The sequence below is a fragment of the Histomonas meleagridis genome (assembly GCF_020186115.1).
Source record: "Histomonas meleagridis strain 2922-C6/04-10x chromosome Unknown contig_95, whole genome shotgun sequence".
In the NCBI taxonomy this organism is placed as follows: domain Eukaryota; phylum Parabasalia; order Tritrichomonadida; family Dientamoebidae; genus Histomonas; species Histomonas meleagridis.
This window is the reverse complement of record NW_027150927.1, coordinates 257,637-283,062: the sequence shown is the minus strand read 5'-3', so window position 1 is coordinate 283,062 and position 25,426 is coordinate 257,637. Positions and strand designations below refer to the sequence as shown.

The 25,426-nt window shown below is 30.6% G+C and overlaps 9 protein-coding genes across 9 annotated transcripts; 5 read left to right on the top strand and 4 right to left on the bottom strand.

Annotated features, from left to right (window-relative positions):
• Positions 1 to 414: 414 nt before the first annotated feature.
• Positions 415 to 1,077, top strand: GO595_009774 (EKC/KEOPS complex subunit TP53RK; the record flags this gene model as incomplete). Its single annotated transcript, XM_067923496.1, has 1 exon — positions 415 to 1,077. One exon carries the CDS (start codon positions 415 to 417, stop codon positions 1,075 to 1,077), a length of 663 nt encoding a protein of 220 aa, XP_067770084.1.
• Positions 1,078 to 6,022: 4,945 nt separating this feature from the next.
• GO595_009773 (FAM172 family protein) lies at positions 6,023 to 6,874 on the top strand (the record flags this gene model as incomplete). Its single annotated transcript, XM_067923495.1, has 1 exon — positions 6,023 to 6,874. The coding sequence occupies one exon, from the start codon at positions 6,023 to 6,025 to the stop codon at positions 6,872 to 6,874; it is 852 nt and encodes a 283-aa protein (XP_067770083.1).
• Positions 6,875 to 7,333: 459 nt separating this feature from the next.
• Positions 7,334 to 9,172, bottom strand: GO595_009772 (putative alpha-actinin; the record flags this gene model as incomplete). The annotated part of the gene is made up of 1 exon (XM_067923494.1): positions 7,334 to 9,172. One exon carries the CDS (start codon positions 9,170 to 9,172, stop codon positions 7,334 to 7,336), a length of 1,839 nt encoding a protein of 612 aa, XP_067770082.1.
• Positions 9,173 to 10,581: 1,409 nt separating this feature from the next.
• Positions 10,582 to 11,475, top strand: GO595_009771 (UBX domain containing protein; the record flags this gene model as incomplete). Its single annotated transcript, XM_067923493.1, has 1 exon — positions 10,582 to 11,475. One exon carries the CDS (start codon positions 10,582 to 10,584, stop codon positions 11,473 to 11,475), a length of 894 nt encoding a protein of 297 aa, XP_067770081.1.
• A 908-nt stretch (positions 11,476 to 12,383) lies between these two features.
• Positions 12,384 to 14,036, bottom strand: GO595_009770 (uncharacterized protein; the record flags this gene model as incomplete). Its single annotated transcript, XM_067923492.1, has 1 exon — positions 12,384 to 14,036. One exon carries the CDS (start codon positions 14,034 to 14,036, stop codon positions 12,384 to 12,386), a length of 1,653 nt encoding a protein of 550 aa, XP_067770080.1.
• A 438-nt stretch (positions 14,037 to 14,474) lies between these two features.
• On the bottom strand, positions 14,475 to 15,269 carry GO595_009769 (putative 20S proteasome beta2 subunit; the record flags this gene model as incomplete). The annotated part of the gene is made up of 1 exon (XM_067923491.1): positions 14,475 to 15,269. One exon carries the CDS (start codon positions 15,267 to 15,269, stop codon positions 14,475 to 14,477), a length of 795 nt encoding a protein of 264 aa, XP_067770079.1.
• Positions 15,270 to 16,350: 1,081 nt separating this feature from the next.
• GO595_009768 (putative Cytadherence high molecular weight protein) lies at positions 16,351 to 17,964 on the top strand (the record flags this gene model as incomplete). The annotated part of the gene is made up of 1 exon (XM_067923490.1): positions 16,351 to 17,964. The coding sequence occupies one exon, from the start codon at positions 16,351 to 16,353 to the stop codon at positions 17,962 to 17,964; it is 1,614 nt and encodes a 537-aa protein (XP_067770078.1).
• A 556-nt stretch (positions 17,965 to 18,520) lies between these two features.
• Positions 18,521 to 18,784, bottom strand: GO595_009767 (uncharacterized protein; the record flags this gene model as incomplete). The annotated part of the gene is made up of 1 exon (XM_067923488.1): positions 18,521 to 18,784. One exon carries the CDS (start codon positions 18,782 to 18,784, stop codon positions 18,521 to 18,523), a length of 264 nt encoding a protein of 87 aa, XP_067770077.1.
• A 3,665-nt stretch (positions 18,785 to 22,449) lies between these two features.
• GO595_009766 (uncharacterized protein) lies at positions 22,450 to 25,410 on the top strand (the record flags this gene model as incomplete). The annotated part of the gene is made up of 1 exon (XM_067923487.1): positions 22,450 to 25,410. One exon carries the CDS (start codon positions 22,450 to 22,452, stop codon positions 25,408 to 25,410), a length of 2,961 nt encoding a protein of 986 aa, XP_067770076.1.
• Positions 25,411 to 25,426: the final 16 nt, after the last annotated feature.

The window sequence follows — 25,426 nt, the reverse complement described above, 5'->3', positions numbered from 1 at the left end:
CTTTCAAAGGCAATTAATTAAAGAATGAGTTAATCCATCTGAGATTGCAAAAATAATTCGAAATGTTGAAATAGAAAAACTTCAAGAAAAATCAACGCATAAAAATTTTGATCTTATTCAAACAATTGAACCATCACTTAATAAAAGAAGATCATTTATTAATGATTATAATCATTATAATGTTAAAGATATTTATTTGTTTTATTTGATACTTATTTCAAAATTTTAAGGATCGCGTCCGATTGTAAAATACTTCCTGTACTTTTACAAAAAAATTTTTTTTGCTATTTTCAACAAACTCACAAAGATGGTTATTAGTTATTTTTTGCGGCCGAACCCCTCCAAGTTCCACATAAGGTCCAAAAAGGAAAAAGTGCCGATCCAAAAAGTTCAAAGAGGCCGTTAATAGATCGAATGCTCGAAAACAAGGAAGGATGGATACAAATCAAGAGAGGTGCCGAGGCCTCAATCTGGAAAATGACGCTATTTGGTAAGGACTGTGTTGCCAAAGTTGCAGAGCCAAAACTATGGCGTGTAAAAGAACTTGATGAAAGATTAAGATCAGAACGTATTCAAAATGAAGCCAGAACCAACCTTAAATGTATGAGACTTGGTATTCCAGTTGCACCAATCTTATATGTTGATAGAGCTACAACAACTCTTGTACTTGAAGAACTTAATGGCGGAACAGTCAAACAACTCCTTTTTGATCATGCAACAGATACAGAAGAAGACCCTAATGTAATCCAAGCGATGGTAGAAATGGGTCAAATTATTGCCAAATTACATGAAAATAATATAATCCATTCTGACTTAACCACATCTAATTTTATGCTTCATGATGGTAGGGTTCGTGTTATTGACTTTGGCCTTTCCTTTATTTCCACTATGTTCGAAGATATGGCAGTTGATCTTTATGTTCTCGAAAGGGCTTTCACATCGTCACATCCTGGAAAGCAGCACCTCGTAGACATAATACTAGATGCATATTGTCAATCGACAGGAAAATCACAAATGGTAATGAAAAGATTAAAGAAAGTTCGTTCAAGAGGAAGGAAACGCTCAATGGTTGGATGAAAAATCAAAAAGTAAATGCTGATTATTGTTTATTTCATGGCTTTAAATCAGATTTCTCCTAAACTAATTTTCTAATTCTCTCCTCTGAACAAAGAGCTTCCCTAAGTTTTAGATCCATGCATAGAATAAATTTGCTTCTTTGGACTTTTTAGCTTTTGTTCTGATTTGCGCTTGAAATCAGTCACTTTTTTGTAAAGATTAACAACATTTTTAATTTCTTCTTTGATAATAGTGGAAAAAAAATATATCCAATATCTCAAAAACATACAATCCATAATTTGGAAAATAAATGTAGAAAATATATTTGAATTATTTGAGTCAACAAAAGAATTAATTGACACAAATTTTCCTAATTCTTTTATGTTAACCTTAAGCCAAATTGTATTTTCGTCTTTTATTTCCCAAAGAAAAGACATTGATGTATATATTCAATTTATTCGCATATTTTCCACCAAATTTTCTAATAAGATAATTGATATTTTTTCAAATTTTCTTGTTTATTTAAACTCCCAAGAATCATATTATATTTTAGCAAAATTAATTGAACAAAATTTTATCAGTCCTGATGTTGTAAGGAATATAAAATCCTTTTATTTTGTACAGTATAAAACAAATGATGAATTTAGCGTTTTTGAAAATTATTATACTTTTTTTATTAATAATATTACAGGAATATTTATAAATGAATTTTATGATAATTATGATGAAATTTCAATGAATGATTGGGAGCTTCATAAGAAATTAGTTAAAGAAGGAGTTAACCCAAATGAAATTGCACAAATTATTCGAAATGATGATATAGAAAAACTTCAAGAAATATCATCTCAAAATGATTTTGATTTTAATCAAATAATCACGCCATCACTTTATGAAAGATATTCACTTATTAATGATGAAAATGTTTCATTAATTGATTATGCAGCATTTTTTTCTTCAGTTAAATGTTTTAAATATTTGCTTATGAATGGTGCAAATGTTTATCATTCAGGTAAATATGCAATTGCAAGTGGGAATCTTGAAATCATTCATTTGTGCGAACAAAACCAATCAGAATTTGAGAATGTGTATGAAATAGCAATTGAATTTCATAGGAATGATATTTTTTATTATTTTTATGAAAAGAAAAAAATTAAGGATAAAGAGTTAATTGAATTAGGAAGGAAATGTATATTATATAATAACTATGAAATCCTTTCTTTTTTGGAAGGAAAAGGATTAAAATTAAATGAATTGATTAATGAAGCAGCAGAAAATGGAAATGTTTTTCTTTTTTTGTATGTTTCTAAAGGAAATCAAATTCCAAATGATGTTTTAATATCGTCTATAAAATCAGGTAATATTGAAATAGTTAAGTTACTTCTTGAACAAAAAAGATTTAATGTTAATATTAGAAATGTATATTTTTCTTTAATAAAATTTTTTTCTATGATTTAATGCTTTAAAAAATATGTTAAAATTTATAACATTGGTTTGATACGCCTTTTATTATTTCATGTAATGAAGGATATTTAGATATCATTAAATTACTTCTTACTCAGAAAGGCATTAAAATAAGTGAAAAAAATATTTTATTTTTGAAAATAAAATTTGTTTTTATTATTTGCAATTTTAAATATATATTTGGAATATATTTAATCAATTATATTCAGCATTTTTATTAGCAGCAAAAAATGGTCATATTGAAGTTGTTAAATTACTTCTTGAATACAAAAGTATTAATATCAATTCTACAAACATTCGTATAATTTATTGAATATTCCTTTTTATTATTTGGAACTTATATATATATAATTTGGTGTTTATTATCATTGTTTTGGACAGCACTTATGAATGCTTCTTATAATGGGCATAAAGAAATTGTTAAAATGCTTCTTGAGAAGAAAAGAATTAATGTTAATTCCACTAGCTTTTCTTTCAAAAATATAAAATCCATTTAAATTTTTCAAAATTTGTTTAGAAACATTGGAATTTTTTTGAGTGATTTTTGACTGCATTAATGGCAGCAGCTAAATGTGGTTGTTTTGAAACCACAAAATTGCTTCTTGATTATAAAGGAATTAATGTTGATACTAAAGATTTTTATATTATTTATATTGTGATTAATTTAATAATTTGAAATTTTAAAATTATATTTGGAATCCATTAAAATTATTTAAAACAGCATTAATGTATGCAACTTATAGTAGTGATAAAAAAATAGTTAAATTGTTTCTTGAACATAAAGGAATTGATATTAACGCTAAAAATATTTATTTATTTTAACCAAAATTTATATCAAACATTTGATATTTTAAAATAATATGTGGGAATTATTCAAATTATTTAAAACAGCTCTTATAATAGCATCTTTTAATATTTACCCAAAAATAGTTAAAATGTTGCTAAAACAAAAAGGAATTGATATTAATGCTAAAGATATTTACATATTTTATTTAATATTCATTTTAGTGATTCCATGTTTCAAAAAGATATTTGGAAATCACTTAAATAATTTGATACAGCACTAATTTATGTATCTAAAAATGGTTACATAGAAATTATCGTTTTACTTCTGGAACATGAAAGAATTGATGTCAATTGTCAAAATATTGATTTTAGCTTATTTAATGTTTATTTTAATGTTTCGATATTTCAATATAATTTTTGGAATTCACATAAATTATTCGATACAGCACTTATTTCTGCAATCTTAAATGATCAGATAGAAAGCGTTAACCTACTTCTTGAGAAAAAAGGAATTGATCTCAATGTGAAAAATGTTTTTTTATTCAATGGAATAATTAATTTATTAAAATAAAAATCCAAAATAATATTTGGAAATTATTTAAACTATTCCAAACAGCACTTATGAAAGCATCTGAATATGATCATACAGAAATAGTTAAACTGCTTCTTGAACAAGAAGGAATTGATGTTAATGCTAAAGACATATAAATGAATAATTTGAAATTTGTTTTAATAATTTCATGTACCAACATTATAATCGGAATTGATATAAAATATTTGAAACAGCATTTATGAAAGCATCTAAAAATGGTCATACAGAAATAATTGAATCACTTCTTGAACATAAAGGAATTGATATTAACGCTAAAAATATTTATTTATTTTAACCAAAATTTATATCAAACATTTGATATTTTAAAATAATATGTGGGAATTATTCAAATTATTTAAAACAGCGCTTATGCTTGCACCTGAAATAGTACGTAATAAAATAGTGAAAATGCTTATTAAACAAGAATGAATGTTATTAATGCTCATATTATTATATGAAATACCTTTTTTCAGAGTATGCGATTTAAATAAAAATATTTTTTTGTTCCAGGATGGTGAGTACCTTATGTGCAATTTAGATGGGTTCGCACATGGAAGGCGCTCTTCCTGCGATTATAAAATCCCATCCCACAACCCATCGTTACAAAAATACGATAAGTATTCAATTCCTTGGCCGGCCGATAAATGCTCTGAAAAACAGAAACCGTTAGAACAGAAAAAATGTCATTTAACTTGGTTAAATGGAAACTCCTCCTACAGTAATCAATCTCACTTTCATGAGTAAAGATGTCGTTGGCAAAACTGCAGTGGTAAAACGTATTGTTTTAGGTAAGTATATTGATGAATATGAACCTACCATTCATGATGTTTTCGTAAAAAACATAGATTTTTATCATCAAAAATATAGGTTTAATATTACAGACACTTGTAGTTGTTGGGATTATAAAGAATATTGGAGTATTATAAAAAAAACTGATTGTTTCGTTCTTCTTTATGCAATTGATAATCATTTTTCATTTGATATGATTGACAAATTATGTTATGATTTAAAAGAGATCAAAGATATTGATCATATTCAATTTCAATGTATCATTTGTGGAAATAAGTGTGACTTAAATGAACAAAGAGAGGTCCCAAAAGAAGAAGCGAGAGCATTAGCAAATAAATTTGGAGCTATATTTTTGGAAGTATCCGCAAAAACAGGTGAAGGTGTTGATCAAATTCTGAAAGATGTTATAGCAAAATACTATCTAAAAGATGAAATAAAAATGCCACATCTACCAAAAGAGCCATCTACAAAGGAAATATGCCATATCTTTTAAAGGATAAATAAACTCTTTGATGCGTTATGGGAACCTTAATGTTTGAGAAAACAAATGGATTTTTGTGTTTTTTGTTCTTTTGTTCTTGAAGTTCATCTTGTTTTTCACTTATCAACCACAGCCTCTAACATATCTTTCTTTATTTCTTCAGAAATTTAATGATATTTGACTCATTTCTAACGTTGTTTTGGTTCCTGGTCCTAAATGTTTTTCTTCTACATGGAGAGAACATGTATCCATTTGATGTTGTTTCCTCACTTATAAATAATTTCATTATCAAGTGGAGCAATATAATCTTAGCTTATATTTATTGGCATCCATTTTAAAAAAAAAATACCAGAAGTTCAATAGGACTTAGACTCGTTTTTAAAAATTTAATCTGATAGAAATTAACAAAAAATTTTGTAGAATTATAATATCAACATTTATACAGCTGTATTTTTAATATATTAGTCTTGTATGAATGTGTCCATTTAAGTCGGTTCCGGTTAAACGCACGATTTAATTCTGAACATTAATAATCAGAGTTAGTTTTTCTATTTTTTAATTTTTGATGAAAGTATGAATATTCAAACACATAAAAACACAAAGCACTTCCTCATGTTACTCATAAAATAAAAGCTTATTTTTCGAAAAACTCAGTTGCGAATGAAGGCATGAAATATTTTAATGAATGAAGTTCATCTTATAGATTGTCACATTAAAAACATTATGAATATAAAAGGAAAAGGCTGTCAGAGATATCACCTCAATCCAATTACTTACAAAATAAAGTTTGACGAATTCATTCGAGAAGAAGTTGCCAGCGGTTATTTGAACATGACCAATTTTACTTCAAAATTTTAATGAAGCAAGTTTCCGAAAGCTGGAAAGACCCTGGAACAGGCAAAACATTACATTTTAATGAAGAGGGCATGTTTGTTGATGACGAAGGAAAAGGTCCTCAAAAAGGTTTTAAGAATGACAATCATTTTTGTGATTGGATCCATGATTATGTTCATAACAAAATGCTTGAAATGGGTTTAGTTATGGAAATGTTTCATGAGGTTCCAATCTACAGGACAAAAGATGCTCTTAATTCCCCACAAAAACTTCTTGTTTTAATTTGTGGTGCAGGAAGAATTATGGCTGGGTTATGGTCTGTAGGCGTTTGCGCATACCATGGTCTTGCCGCAGGTTCAGTTCTTGAAGCACTTAAAGAAGGACAAAAACGTGGTATGGAAGCCATCATTTTAAATCCAAATTATGCAAGATCAAGATTTAACCATTGTAACAAAGTATTCGAAGAACTCATCATCCCAGGCAATCCAGAAAATGTATACATAATATGCCATTCTATGGGTGGGGCAAGTACGACTGATATAATCTCACAAAACCCAGAATGGTGCATCGACCACGTACGCGCGATCGCAATGACTGATGGCTGCGAAGGATATGCAAAAGCAAGTGGATTCAAAGTTAACAAGTGGTGTCATGAAATCGGAATCAATTGGATCAGATCTGACAAAGAGATAAATCAAGAATTAGGAAGTGGTCCATCGACAATGCATAGATCAGCTGCTACAAATGATCACCCATTAACAACATGGAAAGCATTCCCTTACATATGGGAATTATTTGATCAGAAAGAAGCTGCTGGACCAGTCAACAAAGATGATTTCGTTGGAAAGGAAGAAGTTAAATCTGATTGGTGGTAAACAAATTTAATGATTTTTTTGCTGATTATTTAATATGAAAAGTTTCAGTTCGCTTTGCTTTATAACTCTCGTGTGAAGCATTTCGTTTGGAATTAAATCTAAACAAAATGTGAAACCTTCGAACAAACGATAGAACTTTCAATAAAACAGTTGACTTTGGCAAAAATTATGATATCATTCATATGAAGCACATATAATATTACCATCTTCTCAATCTCAAAGACGAAGAAGACAATACGTGGATCAATTTAAAAGAAAACGTTACCCATATACAAATAAGGAAAAAGTCATGACTTTGGCGAAGATAAATAAATTGATAAAATATTTTCCTGTTCGCTCCAGTTGTCAATAAAAAGAAAAAGATAACGTGAATTAACGTTAAACAAAATTGTATACATTTTATATTTAAATTGAAACAAAATTAAATTGAAAAATAAAATAGTGTCAATGGAAAATTGTTTAAGCGTAAATGCTTTCGACCCATGAAGCAAAGTCATAACCTCCATCGACTTCTTGGAGTTGTGACTTAAGGTATTCAACTTCCTCATCACTGAAGAAGCGTTGAAGTTGTGCCTCAGTAACGACTGGGTTATTTTGTGCGATAGCGCGGAATGCTTCAATTGTTGTGTCCTTGTTTTCAGCCTTAGAGAAGCGTTCGAGCATGAACTTGACATAGTTATCGAAGTCAAGTGTTTCAGCACCTCCAGTGTACTTGTTGATGATTTCTTTGCATTCATCATCAGTAGCAGTTTCACCGAGAGCTGTTAAGCAAGCGTTCAATTCGTAGTATTGAAGTGTACCAGAGTTATCCTTATCGAATGTTTGGAATGTTTCACGGAATTCAGCGAGTTGTTCTTCTGTGATTTCGAGACCCTTAGCAGCAGCGATGGCGGCGTCGATTGAAGCAAGTATGTTAGCAACGTGTGAAGAAAGTGTTGTGAACATTGATTCGACTGAGTCTGGTGTTTGTTCTGCATCGAGTTGAAGGTCATATTTCTCGAGTTCAGCATATGGCTCATTAAGTTCTGAAACTGTTTGCTTCTTTTCTTCGATTTCGTTGTTGATTTCAACGAGTCTTGCACGCTTCTCTTCAAGTTCGCCTTGAAGGTTGGATGATTCTTCCATAACCTTTTGTGTCCATTCTGAGAATTCCTTGCATTTTGCATCATATGCATCAAGGAGTGCTTGTTGAACCTTACGGAGTTCATCACGGATTGACTTGACATATTGTGCAGCTGTGTTATCCATGTCGACGAGCTTGTCGTTGAGTGTTTCTGCTTCAAGACCTTCTGGATATGATGGTGCTGGACGATTGTTAGAGTTGCACTTGGTAAGGAGTTGTGACCAAACACGAAGTGCTTCTGCCTTTTGGTCGACAAGTCCTGGGCGGACACCACGGGAATAGTTAATAACTTCGATAAGCTTGTCCTTAACTTCTGGGACTGTACAACCATATTCTTCTGATGTAACTTGGGCCTTTGTTGAATCAACAGCAGCGATGAATTCGTTGGCCTTTGCAACGTATTCGTCCTTAAGAGCGCTGATTTCCTTTTGGATGGCAATAACATTCTTAAGCTTTTCGGCTTGTTGTTCAACCTTTGATTCTGAGGCAAAGAAGTGGAAGAATTCGGCAACTTGTGTAACAACAGACTTTTCATCTGGTGTGATGTCAACAAGATCTTCTGGATCGAGGTAGACTGTAAGTCCGATTTCTTCGCATGCCTTGAAAGCTGTTGCGCAATTGTTTGTGTGATCGGATTTGTCGAGTGCATTGTAATCTAAAAGGTTTGGACGGAAACGATTGATTAATGCACAGAAGGCAAGACCTGATGACCATGATGTTGTGAAGTTTGTAACGTTAACACCTTCATAACCTTGTGTGTTCTTTTGGCACCAGATAAGAAGGGCTGCACGTGCAGTAGCTTCTTCAACAGAGATATCTTCGATGGCGAACTTGTTGATGCAAGACCATGTAAGACCTAATGTAAGCTTTGTGTTCTTGTCAACGATATCATCTGGGCTGATGTTAACGAGCTTGATACCCTTCTTGTTGGTGATGTAATCAATGGCCATACCAACATTTTCGATCATGTGGTACCTGTTCTTGCATTCTTGGTGCCATTTGCCAGTGATTGGTTCCTTGCCAATGATTTCGAGAAGTTGGATAAGCTTGACACCATCAGCGAATTCGTCAAGAACGCTTTCGAACTTGATTCCCTTAGTGGCAAGGTGTTTTGCGCACCAACGTGAGAAAACTTTGATTTGGGTTCTTTCCCATCCTTTATCAAGAATAGTCATGATAAGAAGTGAGATGACATTTTTGTCCAATGTTAATTGTCCTGTGTTTCTGAGTAACCGTCACATCAAAAACGATAAACTTTTTCAAATGGAAAACAAAAATGATCTCTAAAAACAGGCGTTCAACAGTAGTATAGTCTCTTTTTTATGTGGAAAAATATGTGTTTGGATTTATTGGCTTGTGCCTATCAATAAATGTTGTGTAATATTTCAGGAAATAAGAAAATGATTCAAATTATTTTATTTAGTGACATATTGATTTCGAACATAATGGTGTAAATGTTTATAAAAAGCATGCATATTAATTTTTATTATAAAATTAGAACTCTGATTCTTAAATATGAATTTTCTTGGCATGGATTTTGATCGTCTCAAAACATTGCACCAAAAATTTTTATACTTTCAAATTCGTTGTATTTATATCAAAAAGTTTACTAGAGAAGCAATATTTCTGTTCAAAAGTGTTCGTTTGCGATCATCTTCTGGGAGAGCGGAGCACGTTAATATATCATCCCCTCAACTAAAAATTAAACACTAAAAAATTCATAGTTAAATAAAAATAAATTTTGTTGTAAATTGTTACATGTGTAATTAAAAAAATCGCTAGAATGCCATCAATTTCAGAAAGAAAAAATCTAAAATTAAATAATTGAATAAATTACTAAAAAGAAATTATAATTTCTTAAAAATAATATTTAGCTTTCTAACAATGGGAAACATTGATTAGATAGAAAACCATCTTTTTTCAGCAATGACCTCTGTTAAATGAAAGTTAAATATAGATTACATTATGTTGTAAGTGTTATCCCCACTGAATAGTGAAACATGATCATTTTAACCATATTTAGCTAAATTATAATTGGAATTATTAACAATAATTAAGTAGCACTTTATCTTTATATATTTCCATATACAAATATTTACTTTTTTTTTTAATTTTAATATACCATTTTTGTATATTGAATTTTAGTAAGTACGCATATCTCTTGATTGGGTTTTCACATTTACTAAGTTTGAAATACCTAAATTATTTTTGATTAAGAATTTGGTAAAAATTATTAACCTTTTTATCAACAAGAATTACGATTAATGATATCAAGTTTAAACAATTTATTGATTTTATAATAAATAAATAAAAAAGATTTTAGTAAAGAATTCATATTTTTAATTGTGTTAATAAATTGAAAGTGAAATAAAGTTCGGATAGATTATCATTAGCAATTAAATTTTGAAGATTTAGATAAATGATCAAAACCATTATATGTTGAATTTTTTTTCTCGCTTGGAATGAATCAAAATGAAAATCAATTTTTTCTACATTATTTGAATAGTTTATATAAAATAAAATCTGGTCAAAAGCGTTAAAAAAGAGGAAAATGGTGCTATTTCAAAATGATTTAAATACCGCAATGAACTACAAAGGAGTGCACCCAAATGTATCTCTTTTAGTGTCATTGGAAAACAGTTCTGCAGAACATGATCAATTTTGGAAAAATGAATCTGTTTTATCTACATTACAATATAATTTTGTTGTTCTTCGTCTTTCAAAGGACCACAACGAAAACGAACTTAATCAGTTTCAGCTGATTTTTAATATTAAATCAATTCCTTCACTTGTCTATTTTGCACCAAATAATCCAGCTATTGCACATGTTTGGACTGACTACCCAACACCAGAAATACTTTCTTCATTTTTTTCAACAATAGACCTTAATATTCCACAACCAAATATTGTTATAGATGATGAAGACTTCAGACCAATTAAAAAGCCGAAACCCAAACCTCAGACCAATAACAATCCTCAGCCTCCTCCAAGCAGCTCAGATTCTACACGGATTCTTATCCAAGGACAAAATTCCACCAAATCTCGAATCTTCAAAAATACAGACACAATTGGCACTCTTAAACAATGGATCCGTTCTCAGTTCGGTCCAAACGCTCAGGTTATAATCACTTCCACGCATTTACCTTTACCAGATAATGATAATCAATCTCTTGAAGAATCAGCGCTAACGCCATCAGCCGTTCTCCAAGTGATTGCTGACATCGCAGAGCTCCCTCATTCATATGAAAACAACTTAGAAACACCTCTCATTGAAGATCAGATTCCAAATGCAACAACTGAACGAAGATGTAACTTCCATTGTCGCATATGGAAATATGTAAAACTTGTGTTTTCGTTTGTAAATCCATGGGCGTCGGATGCAGATGATGAAGAAGAACAGTTTTGGCAATATAAGCCAAACCCACAATTAGCTTCAGATATTATTAATGCGCTAAGAATGGGAATGCCACGTTATTAAATGTGACTTTTGATTTTATTGTGTTTTTATTGTTTTTAACAAGTCAATAGATTTTACATATGTACAAGTATCAATATAATGTTTGTATAAGTAAATATTATTCATTTGGAAATATTATAAAATAAATTTAATTATTTAAAATTTGAATGAGAATTTTTGCTTAAGTTTTAATTGAGATTGATCCGAAAATCAAACATTCTTTTTTGACTTAACTTTTTTCGGATATCCTTATTTTTATAAAATACAATTTAATTTATTGATTTAACATTTTTATGTTAACAATATTTTTATTGGCTAATTAACCTAGGCATGCATTTTTGTTTTAATTAGTGGTATAAGTATTTAATGGTTCGAATTGTATTTAATAAAAAAAAATCAAGCAACACCGGTGTTCAACACTTCACTCAAAAAATCATATCGTCACCAAAAAAAATAAAAATAAAAATAAAAAGTGCCTAGGGGAGCAATTTTTTGTCACATGTGGCATTTTCGATTTCACATCACAAACAAAATGTCTATTTCAGTTTGCGTTGGGTGTAAATCAAAATGCGCTGTATGCGGTTCTTCAGGAGCAACACATCGTGCGTTTTGGCATGCAAGAATTGCAAGAAGTCAATGGATTTAGGAATGAAATGTCCAGTTTGTGGTGAGACACGCCATGCAAGAACAAATGCAAGAGCAAGCATGAATTAATCGCTGCGATTTCTGTGGGGCCAAAGCCTATTAATGAGTAAACAAAAGTTTACCTTTATTATTCCAATATTTATTACAACTTCTTTTGTATTTAGATTATTTCTTAAGTTCGTGAAACAACATTTTCTCTGTTAAAACGATTTTTGTTTTTCACAATTTAACAATAACAAAAAAACTTATTTACAATTCATTTTCATAGATACATTTATTATTCTTTATTCAGGAATTTGTAGTTTTTCAACAAGATACAAAAACGATGGCGGGAAATTATGTTTTTTCTCTGTGAGTGTTTCGAATATTGACCAACAATTACCAGCGGCTTCAATTCTTTCTGCTTCTTCTTTCATTTCCATTTGCAAGTTTTGTAATCCTTCTGTTTTATTATTTAGTTTTAAGTTAACTAAATGTTCTGTTATCAGAATTGATGACCATTTTGTAATGGAATCAATTGCAGCTAAAGAAGCGTTCAAATCTTTCCATCTTCTTCGTGATGACATTAACTTTGCTAAGAAATGTAATAACATATCAACTTCATCAGAATTAAGTAACTTTAATGAATTACGTAATATTGTTGGATCAATTGGTTTCATTATGAAATGCGCTAAAATTATTTCGTTTTCTTCTAATATACTCATCATTAATCGAATAAATCCCGAAACTTCTTCAGGAGTTGAAATTTGTATCTTCTTCATCAGAATTAATGCATCGGATAATCGCTTTTCGTTTATAGCTTTTGCAATCTCTTCAATTGGTATAGATGGTGATAAATGAAACATTGCTAATGATCGAATGTCATCATAAATCGGATCTTTTAATTGTTCAATTGCTTGATCAATAATATGTTGTGGAACAAATTTATTTTCCATAATACTATTAATAACATTAGCGATGGATTTATAAGAAAATCGTGGCTCACTTTGTGTAACTTCATTTGTAGTAGGCTGTGCAAGTGTTGGATCATATTCAAGTTCGATGTTAACTTCTTCACATGTTGTAGGTGTGGCAGATCCAATTAATGCACGTGATGTGGTAACTTTTAATCCTTTCCATGGAGTAACACGGACTTCATTCTCATAGAAAGAAGCAATTGTGTTGTTAAATAGGATGGAACCGTTTGAGTGAACGTTAAGATGTTGGAGCTCGGCATCAAACTTAAGATCGTAAATATGGATACCATCTGGTGATGATGTGCAAAGATGCGAGCCATTAATGCTGATATCAATTGCAGATGCACATGTACCAACTGAAGAAAGTGAATCAAGGAATTTCTCCCAATGGCCATCAGCCCAAAAAACAACAATACCAAAGCTACTTGATACAGCAAAAAACATATTGGACGTACGCTTTTCAAGATAAATTGTATTTGTCATTTCAAGAGTTGTTGTATCAATGAATTGAATTTGTGGATTTTCGCTTTCAATAATAACAGCTAATTTGCGATCATATCTGACAATTGAAATAACCCTTTCTTCATCAGAAAAAGGACCATAGAATGAAAGACTCTGTTCTGTTGTTGGTTTGATTTGGCAAATTGTATTATTCGCTAAAAGAGCAACAGCTGAAATTCCATCTGTATGTGGAAACAATCTTACAATTGGTGCTGGTAATGTGAATGATTCAATTTTTGCTGTTGGAACTGGTTTAAAGAAATATGTTGTATTATCTAAAAAACACCAAATGAAATCACCATCACTTGACCACATTGGTGGAGATGGAATTCCTGTAAGTGAAGGTAATGAAAATTGCATTTCAATTTGACAATTATTAGAATTCATAATGTAATAAATTCCTTCTTCTGTTCCTGCAACAAAATGGTTTGAAAACGACGAAATTCCTGTGATTGGTGAATCAAAATGGATATTGCTCATACTCGACCAAATGAAGCAAGAACCTGACGAACCTATTCAATACAGCACGTCATAAACCACTGAAAATAAACTTTGTAAAGTATTGAACAAAAATTTTTGATTTCGCATAACATTTCCAAGTCGGACCGAACAAAGCTTCTCAATTTCAAATTGTTGGACACAGGGTCGGAGCATGGTTGCTCCGTATTCTGAAACCATCAGACAAATAGGAGAACATAGTTCGATTCGGATCATTCCGTTTTCGTCCCCAAACCCTCCGTATATTTCATTATTTCTCACATTGAAATCAAATCTTATTTTAAATTCTAAACTCGCTTAGCCATTTTAAGTTTTAAGTCAAAGAATGAGATGAGTTTATAGAATATTTAATGAGTAATTTGTATTTTGTCAATCATAAAAAAAAAAAAAACTGAGTTTTAAAAGTGCTTTGTTTATTCATTACTCAGCAACTCCATCAAGAATTTCCAAGTGAACTTCTGGAACTGAAATTGGACGAACAGATTCCTTCATTACTTCGATTTCACAAGCAATAATTGGTTGAGCCATTCTGAATTGTCTTTGGTTGGTTACCTTGTAGCCGCTGATGTACTGAGATCCTTTTTCATTGATTACACATAAATTAACATTTGAACCACTTCCAAGATCGTTTGTAATACCAGCCAAAATAGCATTTGCAACCAATTCCTTGGCTTCGTCTTCGGTCATGTTTGGTCTCCAGCCGTTTTCAAGAACAGATACAGCTGCATAACTTCCACTTCCCATTGTTGTAAATGGAGCCTTGGAGCAAGCACCATCTGGATAAATTGTATATACTGAGGGTCCTTTGTAGTCATATCCACCAAGAATTAGGGCAGCTTGGATATATCCACCATATTTAAATAAGCGGCTAGACAATAAGTTTGCTGCTTGAGCAACTTGTGGTTGCATTCCAGTGTTCATTTGGAATAATCTAAGCTTTGAAGAAATTAAATCAGTAATTTGTTGAGTATCAGCTGCAGTTCCAGCACCACAACACCAAATATTATCAGAAATATAGTGAATTTTGAATTCGTCTTTTACGGCAACAACAGGACCAGCTGTAGCACGTGTATCAGCGCCTAAAACAACGCCACCATTATAAGTTATAGCGGCAATTGTAGTACCTGTTTTAAGATGTGGTATTTCGCCTGTCTTGGAGAGTAACTTCGTATTTCTGGAATATAAGCTAAAATCAAACCCTAACTCTTTGCTCATTTTTGTGGTTTATAAATAACCTCCAAAACCTCCTCGAAAATTGTTCGGACAAAGATGGTCAAAAAAGAAATAAACGGCTTCATGAGTAATACGACCATGAAATGTGATATAAAAAAAAGGAAATGAGCGAAGAAGAATTTTCTGTTCGTTTATTAAGACCAGATGAAACTAAAGAAATTGAAAAATTATATAGTTCTATTACTAATATATCTTACTCTTCAGCGATATATCAGCAACTTGCAAGACCAAACTTCTTATCATTAGTTCTTGTTTCAAAGAAAAAAGATAATGAAAAGATTATTGGCGTTTCTATTGCTGGTTGTGCTTGGGCTAGTAGAATGTCAGGAACAAGAGATGGTTATATTTATATATTTGGAATTGCACAAAAATATCAACATCGTGGATTTGGCAAAGCACTACTTAATGTTACATTTACAATTTTAAAGAAACATTTTTCTTGTATCAGAGTTATGTGCGATGTTCAAAAATCAAATCAAAAAGGATTTCAATTTCTAATGAAAAACGGATTCTTTGGTCAAAAAATATACCCTAATTTTTACGCTGTAAAAGGAGATAGGAGAGAAGATTCTGTTTATATGATGAAATCATTTGAATCAGATGAAGAACAAAAAATAGAAAAAATAGAAATTCAACCAGAACTGCAAACAATGCTCACAACTAAACTTGAAGTTGGACTCTTTAGTAGACTTTTTGGAAAAGCATAAACATTGTCATTTTTTTCTTCATATTTTTTTTAGACAGTACATTTTCTTTTTTTTCTAATGGCGTGATTGAAATTATGTATTTGACTAAAAACATATTATCATTAATCCATTTTCAAAAGTGATATGATGATGGGGTGCCCTAAAATTTGTGAATTACGATGTTTTTCTTCTTCTTTATATTAACACAGAACCAAAAGCAAAATATATTCACCAAAAAACAAAAACATTTTTTTGATCATAACGTGGATGATGTCCCCTCTCAAAAATTTACAATAAATGATAAATTTCACTCAACAGTATTTATTGATACTACCGCTAAATTAATTACCACACAAATGAGAATGGTTGATAAAAGTATGTCTAAACCAACAAATCAAAATTCTCAATCAAATAACCATAGTTCACAATCAAAATCAACAAGTCAAATTTCAGTTTCAGAGTCAACAAATGAAAGCCCTCAGTCAGAATCAACACACCAAAGTTCAGTTGCTGAATCAACAAACGAAAGTCCTCAATCAGAATCAGAAATCCAAAACACTCAATCAGAATCAACACACCAAAGTTCAATTGCTGAATCAACAAATGAAAGTCCTCAGCCAGAACCAACACATCAAAGTTCAGTTGCAGAAACGACAAATGAAAGTCCTCAGTCAGAATCAATACACCAAAGTTCAGTATCAGAGTCAACAAACGAAAGTCCTCAATCAGAATCAACACACCAAAGTCCTCAGTCAGAATCAACACACCAAAGTTCAATTGCTGAATCAACACACCAAAGTCCTCAGTCAGAATCAACACACCAAAGTTCAATTGCTGAATCAACAAACGAAAGTCCTCAGTCAGAATCAACACACCAAAGTTCAGTTGCAGAAACGACAAATGAAAGTCCTCAGTCAGAATCAATACACCAAAGTTCAGTATCAGAGTCAACAAACGAAAGTCCTCAATCAGAATCAACACACCAAAGTTCAATTGCTGAATCAACAAACGAAAGTCCTCAGTCAGAATCAACACACCAAAGTTCAGTTGCAGAAACGACAAATGAAAGTCCTCAGTCAGAATCAATACACCAAAGTTCAGTATCAGAGTCAACAAACGAAAGTCCTCAGTCAGAATCAACACACCAAAGTTCAGTTGCAGAAACGACAAATGAAAGTCCTCAGTCAGAATCAATACACCAAAGTTCAGTATCAGAGTCAACAAACGAAAGTCCTCAATCAGAATCAACACACCAAAGTTCAGTTGCAGAAACGACAAATGAAAGTCCTCAGTCAGAATCAATACACCAAAGTTCAGTATCAGAGTCAACAAACGAAAGTCCTCAGTCAGAATCAACACACCAAAGTTCAATTGCTGAATCAACAAACGAAAGTCCTCAATCAGAATCAACACACCAAAGTTCAGTATCAGAGTCAACAAACGAAAGTCCTCAATCAGAATCAACACACCAAAGTTCAGTATCAGAGTCAACAAACGAAAGTTCTCAGTCAGAATCAACACACCAAAGTTCAGTTGCAGAAACGACAAATGAAAGTCCTCAGTCAGAATCAATACACCAAAGTTCAGTATCAGAGTCAACAAACGAAAGTCCTCAGTCAGAATCAACACACCAAAGTTCAATTGCTGAATCAACAAACGAAAGTCCTCAGTCAGAATCAACACACCAAAGTTCAGTATCAGAGTCAACAAACGAAAGTCCTCAGTCAGAAAGTCAAAGCGCTCAGTCAGAGCTCACAAGTCAAAGCTCATCAGAACCAAGCGAAAGTCCACGTTCCGAAGCTTCTTCCTCTGCCGCGCGCCACGACCACTCGGGTGTGTTTGCGTTCATTGCTATCGTGTTTGTTTCACTCGGCATTGCATTCGGCGTGTACATATATTGTTCCACAGTTAACGAAGAGGAGAATCCAGAGTATACGCGTGAGATACTCGGAGATGACGCATTTGAGTTCTCTCATCTTGAAATTGCATGAGTGAAAAATGACAGAAAATTATAGAATTTGCATTTAGTAAAACTTTTCTTTTATTCGTTTATAATGTTTTGTTTAAAACCATTTAGAAAAGAAAAATTAATCGATTCAATAAAAATTGAAAAAATTGATTAACATTTGTTATGACAAAACTTCTTTTTTGGATTCAACATGGATTAACTTATGATAAGGAAATCTTGTTTTTGCATTATGACATGAAAAAGCAAAAATTTATCAGAAAAGATATTGCATGTAAATGAGATTTCTATCATAGTTTTTTGACGTGCCCACAAAGACAGATTGCAATCATGAGGTTATTGTGGTATATTAGGATCATATGTGAATTTTGTAGATTATTTGATTAAATTTTTTCAAATGATAGAGTCATTTACAAAATGAAGCTGTCTTACTTTGAAATAGTCATTAGGTTTAATAAAGCATGTTGGTGCAATAAAGAATATGAAATTAATTGATTTAATCAATTCATTAATATTTTAATTTTACAGAAAACACTTAATCACAATTATCAAAAAGAAAAGAAAATAAGATATATTATCATTTAATCTGTCTTTTGTTTCTTTAAAAGTTTGAATGATGCCAAAACAAAGATAACCAAAGCTACTGCTGCATAAATTATCAAGAACTTCTTATCGTCAGTCTTCTTTTTGAGAATAAGAGCGCCAAGAATTGCTATGACTAAGATAATGGCCAATGGAAGATATTTTTTGATTGGGGAACTCTGTTCCTTTTTAGGATATTTGGGAGTAACTGGTGTCTTGATAGGTGTTTGTGCTGCTGAAGCTCCCTTTTGTGGTGTTGACATTTATAAAAATGAAAATTCTAAACGTAAAGGCGGTTTATACACTTTTATCACAATTTTTCTGAGAGTGTTACAGACGTTTAATTTATTTTTCACGTTTGACTGAGCCTGTTTCAAATCATCGAATTCGATTTTTGCTTTCAGAATATACAGCTCATTACTGATTGTGAACTCAGAATAAACACAAAGTAATTTTTTTGGTCACAGTTTGATTTAATATACAATACAAGTTTTAACTAAAGATCATTCAAAGTTTGTTTCCAAAATATCATGCTTACTGTCATTTTCATGTACAATTTTTGTATATACTTCAGGGTTGGATTTTTCCAAGAACTGAAGAATGGTCATTTCATCATTATTAATTTTCAATTTTTCATCTGTCGAAAACCCATTATTTACCAACCAAATGATCTTTTTCGAATCACATGGGTAACACAAACAACATTCGCTCAGGACTGAAACGGCATTAATATTATTTACATCAAATCCATTTGACAATAACAACATCATTATCCCTATAAACACATCAGAACCTGCGTTAATCATATAGTGAGGTCCAGTGAAACCATTTTTATCTACTTTATTAACGTCGATATTTTTTTTCAAAATCAATTTTGCGATTTCCAAATTTTTCGACAGGCACATCAAATGAACAGGAAAAAGTTCATCGAATTCGTTTTCGTCCAAACAGTTATAATTACATAACACTCTAACAGCTTCCACATTCGACAAGAAACACGCATAGTATAGTAAATCATTTTCGTTTTTTGTCGGTTTGTTCATTTCGAGTAAATATTTCAGTGTTTTTATGTTATTATTAATGATTGCCACTTTCAACATTTCGTTTTTATATTTCGGATAAAAATTTATTAATAGTTCGAAACTTTCGAAGTCGTTAAGTAAAATCGTTTGGTAAATTGGCGTTTTCTCGAAATTAACATCATTGGAAGTTGTTGCGCCATTTTCCAAAAGAATCCGAACAATTTCGGCTGATTTTGATTTGGTTGCTAAATATAACGGCGTGAATGTTATGTTATTGTTGGAAACAGAATTTGAAAGTTCGGGATTATTTGAAAGAATATAAGAAACAATTTCAATCGAACCTGTTATACACGCATAATGAAGGGGTGTATATGAATCGGCTGATAAACAGTCAATTGATATGTGAAGTTCGGATTGAATGAAATAAAAAAGTTCAAGTGAGCCAAGAATAGAGGCTACATGTAAAAGAGTAATGTTGTCTAATGGAAGTAAAAGTGGAGATAAAGGAGAATTGCAAAAATTGGAAAATGGTTTTCCTAATAATTGAGATCTATGAAATTAGAAAGAAAAAATACGGAAATGAATATGTAGATAGAGAAAAATTTATGGAACTATTGCTTAGAAATAATTGATGAAGTGCTTCGAATTCAAATCGAGTCATTAAAAAATAAATATGAGAAATAAGGTCATTTTTCAGAGGCTTCCATTTTGGATTAATGGTTAAAGCAGGCGGAACTTCCTTTGTTTTAGAATGATGATTTGGAAGTATTTGTTGCAAAAGAGGCAGTTAATGTGAAGTGACTTAACGTTTTTATTTTTTTCAGACGAATTTATCTTTATTTAAAATGGGTTAATAGAGTCTATATTCAGAACATATGATTACAGTATGTATTATATTAAAGAAACAAAATAGTGTCCATAAAAAATGATTTCTTATGAAAAATTGAAAAAATTAATCAGCTGATTCTCTAAGCCAAAAATATTTTTTTTTAAATTACACTTTCATTCAACAAGATATGCCAAGCTTAAAAATGGCAGCTAAAATTTTTTTCATAGAAGTAAAATAGATTCTATAGAATGCTCAGTATTAGAAAAGGTTAAACTGATGAATGTTATATATTCTGCAATTCTCACTATATTGGCAAATCCAAAAAAAAAAAATTGAGATTTCCAAAAAAAATGAAAACTCATGTGCAATTTTTTTAAAAAGTATCCAAAATTATTTAATAAACATGTTAATAACTTAAAATATATTTACTTGGAATGAACTGTGAAATTATATATAACATTGTATGTACATGTTAATTACATTAACTTCAAAAATAAATTTTTAGTCAGTCTCAAAATTTTGCTTTTATATATATTTAAAATTAACATATGAGATGATATCTATTTAATTAAAAAATCACATTTACATATACATAAATTTATTGGATATATGAATCAAATTTAAGTATTTGAGGAAAAAAAATATACACAAATGATCTTCTTATAATGAAATATTAAAAGTAAAGATACGAATCATTATCAATAACAAGATATTAATTTCAACTATTCAAGTATATTTAATTATAATTTTGTAAATATTTATAAAACAATACAAATATTTTATTAAGATTATTTTCGCTTATTCTTTTTACTTCTTTCTAAATCAGAAAGAATTGCTTCAAATTCTTTTTTAAGCCTTTTTAACTTTTGATTCTTATCTTCAATTTCGATTTTATGCTGATTTTCCATTAATCTTTTTTCTTCTTCAAATTTATCTTGTAATTCCATTGCCATTCTGTTAAGAGCCAATTTTCTTTGTTGTATATCTACTTCCATCATTGATATTGCATTTAAGACATCATCAAATGCGTCGATTCCAGTTTTTTTAGGTTTTTTAAGTTCTTTATTTTCTTTTTCTAATTTTTCAGCTTTTGCTTTAATCTTTTCATATTCGCTTTTAATGTTTTCGTTTTCTGTGTTTGTTTCTTGCAAAGATTTCACTTTTAATGATAATTCATCTCTTTCAATTGTTATGTTGGCTATTTCAATTTGATGTTTTCTTCTTTCTTCTGATATTGTATCTTGGGATTTAACAAGCTGCTCTTTTAATTCTTTAATTTTGGTACTTCTTTCTTTAGATCGATTTCTTAAGTTTGTGTTTTCTTTTTGAATTTCTGTAATTTTTGTTTGTTGTTGTGATATTTGTTGTTCAAGTTCTCTTATTTTTGGTTGTGTTGATGGAATTCCAAGTCTTGATGTTGGAATATTTGATTTTCGGTGTGTATTAACTTTGGACTTTAATTCTTTTAATTCTTTTTTTAATTCTTCAATTTCATTATTTTGGGATATATTTGTTGGTTTAGATTGAACATCATGTTTAACAAGAATTTCAGGTGCAATGATAGCAGCAAAATTGTTAAATGCTTCTTCAACGCCTTTCCCTTGTTTATAGGCAAAACATAGAGATCTTAATACAGAGTTAATTGATGCATTTCTTCTTTCGTTATTATCCCATAAAAGAGCATTGTGATTTCTATTTTTTAGTATTTCATTTTCGTTTTGAAGAAAATCAATTTGTTCTAATAATTCTTTTTCATTTTGTTTAGCCTTATTGACATAACTAACATATTCTTCCTGTAAACGTTGATAATCTTCTAAAGATTTCTGACTTCCCTCTAATTCTGAAATTCTTTGTCTTAGATTTCTGTTTTGAATTTTGATTTCATTAGTTCCTGTTGAAATTTGTTTTTCGAGTTCTTTTACTCTTAAGTGTAATTTTTCATTATCTTTTTGGTATTCATCACAAATTCTTTGTAAATCAATATCATTTTCTTGCATATATTTTGTACGTTAAAAGTATAAGTGAAACCGTTTATTAAATGACCGTTTATTATGCTCGACCAAGATTTTAAGATCTAATGGTAGAACATCTAAAAACTTTATATGAACAAACATTAATTCCAGATCAAAATATTGTTAATGCTGCTGCGCAAGAACTAGTTGTAATTTATCAAAACCCAGAAACTGTTGTTCTATTAATTTCTTTATTGGTTCCATCAACGCATCCATCAATTCGGAATGCAGCTGCCATTGGATTAAAATATACACTTATAAATTGCTGGGAAATTATTTTACAATCAGAGCATTTTCAACAATTTCTTAATCAATTCATTATTTTATTATCAAACGAACAAGAATACACAGTTAGACATCTTATTATTAATGCACTTGATCCTGTGTTTCGATCTTGTTGTGATAGGTGGGGAGAATTAATTGAGTTTATCAAATCTTTAACAATTGATCCAACAGAATCAAAGTACGAATTATTCTTTACTATTATCCCTTCCATAATCCCCTATCTACCATTAGAAATTGTTGCACCAATTTTTGAATTTCTATGCACGCAAGGACAATTAGCCTTAAAATCTACATCAATGCCTATCATACAATCCGGAGCTCGAATGGTAAGTGAACTTCTTTCATCCATTTCCACATTACCACAAATAGTAAATACTCTTTATCATGAAATGGTTAATGCATTATATCAAGCAATGAAATCCAACCAACCTTATTCCACTGATCTTGTCAGTGAGATTTCCAAAATTATCCTTAAGACAGATCAATTTATTGAAGATCCTACAATCTTATTTAAGGAAATTTTTGGTATTATCTTAGATCAAGCCATTTCCATGAACAACAAAATTCTTTTATCTGAGCTTATTTGTAACATCATTGAAAGATATCCTCAAGCAATTTCGAGTGTTCTTTCCGAAGTCGTTGCGATTTCATTACTTTTGGCTTCTCAATCCATAACGGGCGACTGCTTTGACCAAGAGAACGATGTAATGTTTACAATTCGTCCTATCGAATATATTTGCCAATGTGTTCCTGATAATGATTTTTATTCTGTATTTTGGAACAATGTGAAAACTGATTCAAATGGTGCAATAATTGCAGCAGCTACAGCAATTACTAGTTTTATTGAACATATTCCTGATTTAGTATCACAAAACTTTTTTGATTTTTTTGATTTTGCAATTGATTGTATTGGAAATAATGACCATTGTATTAAAGAAGCCGGATTTGCTATTCTTTATCAATTAATCAGTCGCAATTCTACTTCATTTTTAGAAGTGTTTGACAAATTCTTTAATGCAGTCTTTATTTCACTTCAATGTGATCATGAGCCATTAATTAGTTCAGTTTTATCAGTCATCATTGAATTATTTTATTTAATCGAAATAGATGATAAATATATTGAACAAATAATACAAGCATTCATAGCTCTTTCTCAAAGAGTTTCACTTCCTTTACAATATTTAATCGTTACTGGATTTTCAGCTATTTCTGTTTCAGCTGGTGAAAGTATTCCAATTTTTATTCAACCAGCATTACCAATACTTATAAATGCGATTTCATGTAATCCTAATGAACAACCATTAATTAAAGCAAGTGGAATTGAAGCTATTTCATATTTAATAAAATATGCGCCAAATGAAACATCAAATTTACGTGGTACATTTTTCGAAACTATACATCAATGTCTTCAAATGGAAGACACATCTTTATTTACAAGTTGTATGATATCATTAAGAAACCTTTCATCTACAGATATGTTTACTGTTGATCCAAATCTTTTATTTAATTCCATTGTTAAAATTCTTCAATTTGATATTACTACACTTGGCGAAAACAATCCAATTGCTGATTCTTTTCTTGAATGTAAACAAACGTCATTAGATTTAATTAAAGAACTTGTGCGTTATCAACAAAATTTAATTTCCCCATATATCCAAGTATTACATACAGCATCAATCAATCTTTATGATTCAAAGAATATTCAAGTTCAAGAATCCGCATTAAAGACATCAATTGCTATATCGAAAGTTGTAGGACAAGTACATAATGCATTACTCGTAAAAATGTTAGAGAAATTCGATGATCAAAATGAATCAATTGTATCATTAGCTTTTCGAGGGTTTTCGAAACTTATTAAATATGGAATCCCGATTCCACAAGAAGTTATTAAACAAGTATTTGAAACAAGTTTCCAAGGACTTGAAATGGAATTAAATTGTCAAATCGAGCAAAACATTGAACTTGAATTAACAAATGAAATCTTCGGATTCTTTGCAGCTGTTGCACAATATCTTCCAAACATATTTCCTTTCGAACAATTTTGGAACTATTTCCAAGCTGTAATGCAAGAAAAGAACATAAATCGAATTATCGAATGTATTGGAGTAATTGTTGAATATTACGCAGTAGCAAATCAAGCAATTGGTTCAATATTTATAAAAACTATACAACGTAATTTCTTCGAAACATTACAACTATGCGATATGAATAATCCTCCATATCCGATAGCTGGAGTACGTTGTCTAATAGAAACGAATGGTACAATACCAAATGATCAACAAGAAATTTTGGCAAAACTTTTCGAATCAGTATTCGCTATACAATTCGAAGGTCAACAATATTATTGGGAAACAATTTCAAGTATTGTTTCATTATTGTTCTCTGTTTTAAGAATAAGTGGAAATTTGGAAGGTTTCGGTCGATTTTTCCCTTCGGCTTTAAATCTAATTCCACAATGTTTATCAAAGGCTGAAAGTGATAATATTATTTCGTCGTTGATTTTCTTTAATGGAATTCCACAATTTAACGTCGAAGGATTCCAAACTCAACTCACTTTAATATTCGCAAAGTTATTCTCTTATAAGCAAAGAAAATGGAGAAAACTTTGTTTACAAGATCAAACAGTTTTAAATGTTAAACAGTTTTTGATCGGAGCTTTAAACAATCAAGAATTTGCAAATGTAGTCCAATCAAATTTGACAAACTTGGAAATGAACAGACTGCAAATAAGATTGTCGTAATAGGTGTTATTAGAAT